General features: G+C 41.2%; 1 protein-coding gene and 2 non-coding genes across 3 annotated transcripts; 1 reads left to right on the forward strand and 2 right to left on the reverse strand.

The window, feature by feature from the left end:
* Positions 1–1,018: 1,018 nt before the first annotated feature.
* mak16 (MAK16 homolog (S. cerevisiae)) lies at positions 1,019–6,262 on the reverse strand. The gene is made up of 10 exons (XM_020643244.3): positions 6,082–6,262; positions 5,019–5,068; positions 4,347–4,456; positions 4,129–4,193; positions 3,738–3,889; positions 2,395–2,449; positions 2,229–2,303; positions 1,906–2,013; positions 1,744–1,809; positions 1,019–1,584 (listed from the first exon to the last, which is right to left on the reverse strand). Exons 1-10 carry the CDS (start codon positions 6,094–6,096, stop codon positions 1,360–1,362), a joined length of 921 nt encoding a protein of 306 aa, XP_020498900.1. The 5' UTR covers positions 6,097–6,262; the 3' UTR covers positions 1,019–1,359.
* A 575-nt stretch (positions 6,263–6,837) lies between these two features.
* Positions 6,838–6,936, reverse strand: LOC114920764 (small nucleolar RNA U13). Its single transcript, XR_003809058.1, has one exon. It is a non-coding gene; the product is annotated as a small nucleolar RNA U13 (small nucleolar RNA).
* Positions 6,937–8,143: 1,207 nt separating this feature from the next.
* LOC114920765 (small nucleolar RNA U13) lies at positions 8,144–8,242 on the forward strand. Its single transcript, XR_003809059.1, has one exon. It is a non-coding gene; the product is annotated as a small nucleolar RNA U13 (small nucleolar RNA).
* The last annotated feature ends 139 nt before the right edge of the window (positions 8,243–8,381 follow it).

Below are 8,381 nucleotides of genomic sequence, written 5' to 3' on the forward strand. Positions count from 1 at the left end.
TCTAGCTTGAATAGACACTTTATAAATTTGAATTGGCAGTAATTGTATAGTTAATTAGAATTTTTAGGTAGACAGACCAGGGATGGTTGTTCAGCTCCTGTAACTCAAGAGTTTTTGAGTTAGAGCTCTCAGATTTGCAAGTATCCATTATCCGCTTTTCCCGTCTAAGGTTGTCATTGGGCGAGAGACGAGGTACACCCTGGACTGGCCGCCAGTCAATCACAGGGCTGACATATGGAGACGGACAACCAGCCACACTCACGTTCAGAGTCACCAGTTAACCTGCATGACGAGCATGTCTTTGGACTGTGGGAGGAAGCCTGAGTACCCGGAGAGAACATGCAAACTCAACACAGAGAGGCTCCTGCAGGACAGGGATTCGAACCAGGAACCTCCTTGCTGTGAGACAACCGTGCAGCCTATCTCAGATTTGTTAACTGCAAATGCAACAAATTCAAACCTTTATAACACTTTTTTAGACCACCTGAGTTAATATCAAAGACATGTTGACGTGTATTTGATATCAAAACACAAGTTGTAAAACATGGTAAATGGACTTGAGCTTGTATAGCGCTACTCAAAGCGCCTTAACACCGCAGGTCACACCTACACATTCACACACTGATGGTAGAGGCTGCTATGGAAAGTGACCATCAGAGCATCTTGCCCAAAGACTCATCTGAGCTGTAACCTCAGGAGCTGGGGATCGTACCTCCAACTTTCTGTTTAAAAGACGACTGACTCTAAGAAACATTTCACCTCTTAACTTATTTAACAGAAACAGTTTAAAGGAGCGGCCCTTCTGAAATCCTGTTGTTGTGAAAACTTAAGATAATCATCTTATTCAGATGATTCTCTAACCTCCCTACCAAAGTCACATTTCTAGTCCTCTAAATACCTGAAGCTCTCAGGTAGATGAACCTGTTAAACCAGGTCCAATCCACAGATGCAGATACAGATTTCATTTTCACGGTTAAACTTTTAAATGACCTTTAAAATAAACTCTCAAAGAACAGAGTTTCTGTTTCTCGAATGAAAAGACGAGTCATTTTATTTACTCTCAGACGTTCCAGACTAAAGCCAAATACTGATAAGTATTAACCTTGTCGTAACAATATATATGTTTTATTATTGTTGTTGTTGTTCTTACAGGAAGTAAAGAGAGGGAGTAAAGACGGCGGGTGAGAGATCACTCGATATAAAACATAAACAGTCTCAGTTTGAGAACAAGCAATGGAGGAAACCTCCCGAGAGGACTAAAAGTCTCCTGTGTGTGTCATCATGGTGGGTGTGTCCTCAGCAGAGAGTCCTCTGACCTCACACACAGCTCACAGTCTGATTGGACGGTGTGTGACATCACTACGTGGTTCTGCTCTTGGAGGCGGGCTCTGTCTCCTGCTCGTACTCGATCTCCACGTACGCTCTCTTTTTAATCGCCGCCGAGCCGTTAGCCGGAGATTTTCCTTTCGACCTCGAGGCCTTCGACTTTGTCTCCACTTCCATCTCCTCCTCGTCCTCTTCTTCACTTGACTCCTCCTCGTCCTGCTCCTCCTCGTCGCTGCTCGTCCTCAGTTTGTTCATCTCCTGAAGGACGAAACGAAACACGTTCATGGTTAAAGATATTTCAACAAGAACGAAGCCGACACTAATCTGACCTTTTCTTAAAGGAAGAATGTGAGACTTTCTGATCCAGTAGATGTCGCCTTTGAGCTCCAGCATGAATTAATCTGAGGAATAATTTACCTCAAAGTCGCTCAGGTCGCTCTCCTCTACTTCTTCTTCTGCCACAAACTCTCTCTTCCCGACATCCTGCAGACAGACGGAGACACGTTCAGACACTTAACACACACTACAAATAATCACAGCGAAACAGGGTGCTGTCTAGAAGAACGCCTCCTTCATCACCTCATCGTCCTCTTCCTCCTCCTCTTCCTCCTCTGACTCGCTCTCTTCGTCCTGCTGCTCCAGCGCTCTGTCGAAGGCGTGGACGGGGAAGTTGTAGATGTCTCCGTACTGAAAAAATAACAAAACAAACCAACCCTCAAATGTTATTCTTACTTCTTACAATCAAAGCTGATGCACTTTGTTTTGTGGCATAAATTACCGTAAAACTTCTAATAAAGCATGTAATTGAATGTTTAGGGTTTTATTATTTAAACTCTAATTCTCTCTTTTATCATCGTCAAGTTAAAACTGTTCTGTGAGCTGAGGATCAGAGCGTCACGTACCGTTCCCTGTTTCAGTCTCTCCAGCAGCTCCTTCTCGATGGCGTTGTCCAGCTGAGCGGCGATCAGAGCTTTCTCCTACAAACACAAACACGGTTCAACCGGTTCAAACACCTTTAGGTAATTTATTTTAAAGATGTGAAGAGTCGACGGCGTGGAGATGACTCACCTCTTTCCTCTTCTCTCGCTGCTCCACCTTCCTGCTCAGAGGAACCAACTTCCTCCTGAAGAAAACACAGAAGAGTCAAACACAGACGAACCTGAAACGCTCCTCCGACCCCTCGATGAAGACGAATGTGGATGATTTAAAGTCACACTGTTAACCCTTAAAAAGGTCCCATATTCTGCTTTTTCTGGTTTTATATGCTCTTTAGTGTGTTTTCCATGTGTCCTGTGCTTGTTTAGGCACATCTATGTGCAAAAATTGAAAGTCCGCGGAAACGCAGCTTCTCCTACGTCCTCCTGTTAGCTGTAGCATTAGCTGCATGTAACGCTCGGTTCTAGACCCCCTTGATAAAAATTGTCAGTGTGACGTCTTGTCAGTGTGAGATCACTGATCTAAGCCCATTGGCTCGTTGTGGTAAGACCAGCAGCTCATGTTGCACGGCCATTAACTTCAGGGACACGCCCACGATATGTCGTAGCCTGCGGTAGCACAGTAGTGCTAAGGTGCTAATGTTTTTGCTCCCCGGCCCTTGGAGCCAGAGTGGCTGAGCGACTGACCAATTACGGCAGAGCGCCAATTACGACAGGCCGACCAATCAGATCAGACTTGGCACACGTGGGGACTCTGAACGTGGGGACTCTGAACGTGGGCACTTCAGAGCCTTAGAGAGAGAGTCAGAAGCGAGCCGGTGCATGGAGCTGCAGTTCATGAAAACAGACACTTTTTTAAAACTTTATCTATTGTGAACATACTTCAGTAGGTACATAGATTAAATATACAAACCCCAAAAAGGGCAGAATGTGACTTCTTTAAACTCCCTGAAGAACACCCTAAAGATGAACTCTCCTTGATTACCACGTTTCAGAAATACGTCTGTGAAACATTTTCTTCAGTTGAACAGCGAACAAAAACATTTATCCAGTTTCTGTTGAGCTCTCTCTGAACTTTTTTATTGGGTTGTTTTTGCAATCTGTTCTTTGTTTTTACAGTGTTGTAGTCATTTTATGTTGAGGAATACAGCAGTGTGTTGTAGTGTGTTGTAGTGTGTTGTGCAGTGTATTGCTGTTGCAGGGTGTTGTTGTAGTTGCAGTGTGTTGTTGTAGTTGCAGTGTGTTGTTGTAGTGTGTTGTTGTAGGGTGTTGTGTGTTGCTGTTGCAGGGTGTTGTATTGTGTTATTGTAGGGTGTTGTGTGTTGCTGTTGCAGGGTGTTGTATTGTGTTGTTGTAGGGTTTTGTGTGTTGCTGTTGCAGGGTGTTGTAGTGTGTTGTTGTAGGGTGTTGTGTGTTGCTGTTGCAGGGTGTTGTATTGTGTTCTTGTGCGTCTTTTGTCACATGAGCAGGACTTACTGTCTCTTGAGGACCAGTTTGCGCATGCGGATGAGGTACTGAGTGATTTTGGTGAAGCGTTGTTTACATTTGTGTCGAAGGAATCGAGGCCAGTAGATCAAATTCTCATCGATCTGTTCCAGAGCTTTCTCGTAGTTCTTACTGAGCTTCACCTGCACACACAAACACACAAATACACACAAACACAGACAGTCAGTCAGAATGTCCAAACTTTCAGCAGAACTTGAAATACGTCTCTTCTGTCCAATGCTTCAAATACAAACACCAATCACTACTAGCAGCTTATTCAGTCATTCTTAATCATATTTTAAAAGTTCTGCTCGGGTTATAAAAACACATTTATATATGAAACAACCGACAACAAGAAAAAAGCATGAAACCTCCTGCTCACCTTCTCCCACATCTTGGCAGGAAACGCTGCTCGCTCGATCACCTTCATGTAGAGGAAAATCTGACCTACAGCAGAGAGTTTAAACGCATGATTATCTCTAAGTGTGTCCGAGGAACCTGGAGCCATTCAGGTGTGTTTGCTAAACCATGTACTCAAAGATAGAAATCAAACAAGTCTTCAGCTGTTGAAGGTCTGCTGTGAGCGTGTGGAGTCTTTACCTTTCTCCTCTCTGATGGTGGCGTACTGACTGTTGGCCAGCGGGCAGGACGAGCGGTTACACAGCCCTGTGATGTTGAATTCATTACGACAGAAGTTCTGACTCTTTGTCCTGCACAGCGGGATGAGAGAAGACGTTCACCATCAAAACTCCATTTGATTTGAATGTCATCTCAAATGTATTCTTACATTTTAGTCCTTTAAGCTTTACATTTATCAATCACAAACCAACTGAGGCATATTGACTAAACTCATGACTCACAAACATCTCTTCAGTCGTTTTCACATCTACACTCCTAAAATTATCTAGATCGTTTCATTTCAGGAGGACTGCTCCGGAGATTCTCCCGACCTGGCTGTTCACATATGCTCCTCACAGCGGGAGACTATCCCTATCAGACCACGTTCACACATACAGCTCCTCCGGGTAAAAGTTTCTGCACGTGTGAAGGCCCGATGTGTGACTGAATGTACTGTCCAGGTAACCAAAGGAAGTAGTGAGTCTGTCTCTTACTAAACGCAACAAGATGCTGATAGGACAGCATGATTATAGCACAGGTGTGCTTTGAACTAAACATTAAGAAAACTATCTAAAATCATCTTTTTCTGCTCATTTTGAAACAGGGGGAGTGAAGAACAGAGAAGTGATTTGGGAGGTTTCGTTTCAGACTTACTTGACTTTGTAGGAGCAGAACTGTTTGTTGCCAATAATGTCCCAGATCACCTGCAGGAAACACAATGAACAGGTTACACGCTTCACCAAAGCTGCATTAACAGCCCTGCTTAGATTATTATTATTAATACTTAAAACTTTAGTTATATAGCACCTTTAAAAACAGATGTTTACAAAGTGCTTTAACTGACAAAACAAAGGCATGAAGTCAGGATAATAACAGAAGAAAACCTCAGATAATCGAGGTATGAGCATTCACAACAAACACATGGCAGAAGTCTGATAATAATTAAACATTTTATGATCATGACGTTGATGCTTCAACACATTTTTTATGCAGTCAGTAAAGATACTCGAGCCCTCAGATTCTTTGGAGGGAGAAACCTGCTTATTGTTTTATTTTTGATTCAGGAGAAACGTGTTTCCAAAAAGGTATTTTAAAAACATAAAGACAGACACACATTAAAACTGTGACTTATAGAGAATATGCACTTTATATTATGTATTATTGCAAAGTTATCTCACATCACATGCGATTTTTCTATGATTTTAAGGACCCTTCTTCTGAAACTGTTCAAATAGACATCTTCTAGTAAAATCCAAACTCTGTTATAACACAGAAAGGGGATGTAACAGTCAATAGAAATACAAGAAACGTCGATTGAGCGTACATATAATAAAAGATGACGATGTAGGATGATGCCGAAATAAAGTTTCCATCAAACCCATCAATTTGTAAATGTTATGAGAGCCTTGAAGTTGAGTGTTTTCCTCAGAGAAGCCAGAAAACCTTAAAACAGACATTTCTATAAAGAAGTCTGGCGTCAATGTGACATTTAAACGGGATCCAGCTAACTAACTAACTAGTTTAGTGCCAGTGTCTCAAATACGGATGTTTTATATATAAAATGATATTACATATTAAATTGACAGTCGTTCCAGAGAAAAGAAGATTAAATATAAGTCACACAAAACATCTTTTATAAAGTTACCGGCAGGCTAACGTTAGCATCGCGGCCGGGCAGCACGTTGTGGTCAGATTCAGATTAACGTGTCACACTTACGTCGTCGTGTTGCATGTTTCAGATCTTCACGGAGCTTCAGCTGCGAGTCTGCTGTTTTGTTTTGAAAGATATTTTAGAGAAAGCAGTGTCGATCTTGGATGAGTTTGTCCGTCTTCAGAGCCACATGTACGGTCAGGGTGCCACCATTTTTTTGTTTGCATGGGCAAAGTCGCGGATGCTGTGACGTCAACGCGAGAGAGTATCGCGAGACTTTAAAGAAAACTACGTTTTTCTAATTAAATCTATGATTTTTATTTTTATTTATTTTTATTTGTATGTATGTTTCGAGTTGATCTTGGATTTCAAGTCTTTGGAGTGACGTGTGTGCATCGTGTTAAAGTCAGTTATAAAATATAAATATATATTATAGTATCATATAGTACAGTGCAATATAATATCATATTCTGTAATATAATATAATTCAATTCAAAATATATGTATAAAATATAATATAATGTAATATAGAATAATAATTATCAGTTATCTAATGTAATACAATATACAATATATATCAATCTTAAATAATATTAATATTGTAGTGTGGCATGAAAAGGTGACTTATTCAGATGCTCTGGGCATTGGTAGTTATTTGTTGTTTATTTTTTGTCTATTATATTCTTAATATATTACTATTCTTCTAACTTCTATATTGTGTTTGAGCCGCATTTGGTCATCTTCTTCCCTATACTTATGACTAAACATTTTATTTTCTCAGTTAAATATATGTTATATAGTTTAAGATGACTTCCAGTCCAGGATCAGAAAGGCTGAGGCGCACAGCGTAACAAGTGAAGGCAGCACCTTTCACAGATGAACTGTGAACATCCAATCATCACTTTCATGAACTGGAAAGATCATACAGATCACATGATGCTGAACGTTTCTCTAATGTCTCTCCACCTCTTTCACTCACGGTCCAACATCTTCACACCTCAGCATGTTTTCATTTCATTCTTTACAAGCTGAAGCTGAAGCAGTCAACTTCTTCTCTTCAGTCTCATCGTTAATCTGAATTTAACAACAAGAAAGCAGAGTTTTTTTAATCTACCTGGAGCGGTGCATTGTGGGATATAGCCTACTACGGGAAAATGAAGCAACTGTGTCCCCTAGCGCCCTGGAGGTTTACTACACTTGTATGAAACCTTTTTTTTAATTCACTTTTTCACTCTGTTGTTAAACATGCTACACACACACACACACACACACACACACACACACACACACACACACACACACACACACTCAAACAGGATCCTATGGAGATGCATTAATGGAGAGATGTCAGAGTGAGGGGGCTGCACACAGCGAGCGCCCCTGAGCTGGTGGAAGGATGGGGAACTTGCCAAAGGGCATCTCAGAACTGTTCAGGAAGTGAACTAACCAGCACCGGGACTTGAACCGACAACCCTCTGTTTCCAAACCCAGGTCCCTACAGACTGAGCTCCATCGTCCATATAATAATGAATCATTTTACATTCTCGCACATAGATTTACCAAAGTTACACCTGAGCAGTTTGTTTCTGTGAAAGGTTATGATAATAAGAAATCATTTAGGTTTAAATAAAAGACTAAAGTGATAAAGTAAGAATAAAACAAAGCTGTTAACAGAGCATCAATAAACCAAGTGAAAATAATAAAGGCATTCAAAATCCTTCCTCTTAGAGCGCCTGATGGCTTCGTGGTTGTGACATGTGCCCCATGTACGAAGGCTATAGTCCTTGTCAAAGTGGGTTCGAATCCGACCTCAGGCCATTGCTGCATTTTGCCCCCCCCGCTCTCTCCACCCAACTTTTCCTGTCTCTCTTCAGCTGTCCTGTCCAATTAAGGAAAAAATGCCCACAAATTAATTACTTTCAAAACACCGCTCCAGGTAGATTACAGAACTCCGCTTTCTTGTTGTTAAAATCAGATTAACGATGAGACTGAAGAGAAGAAGTTGACTGCTTCAGCTTCAGCTTCTAAAGAATGAAATTAAAACATGTCGAGGTGTGAAGATGTTGGACCGTGAGTGAAAGAGGTGGAGAGACGTTAGAGAAACGTTCAGCGTCATGTGGACTATATGATCTTTCCAGTTCATGAAAGTGATGATTGGATGTTCACAGTTCATCTGTGAAAGGTGCTGCCTTCACTTGTTACGCTGTGCGCCTCAGCCTTTCTGATCCTGGACTGAAAGTCACATTTAACGGAATTATATTTATGTTATTGTGAAAGTATTATTATGAAGTGTATTTTATTGCTATCAACACACCCCAAAGAACTAAGTAACAATAAACATCTGTCTCAGAATGTGGCGTGTGGGG

Source organism: Labrus bergylta, chromosome 2, assembly GCF_963930695.1.
Source record: "Labrus bergylta chromosome 2, fLabBer1.1, whole genome shotgun sequence".
NCBI classification, from domain to species: Eukaryota; Metazoa; Chordata; class Actinopteri; order Labriformes; family Labridae; genus Labrus; species Labrus bergylta.

Bases quoted from the DNA above. Each gene is read 5' to 3' on its own strand.
- mak16 (XM_020643244.3), bottom strand. The intron at 3,890-4,128 runs GTGAGCAGGAGG...TTGTGTGTGCAG, and splicing joins CTGCCAAGATGTGGGAGAAG to GTGAAGCTCAGTAAGAACTA. The intron at 2,304-2,394 runs GTGAGTCATCTC...TTGTGTTTGTAG, and splicing joins AGCGAGAGAAGAGGAAAGAG to GAGAAAGCTCTGATCGCCGC.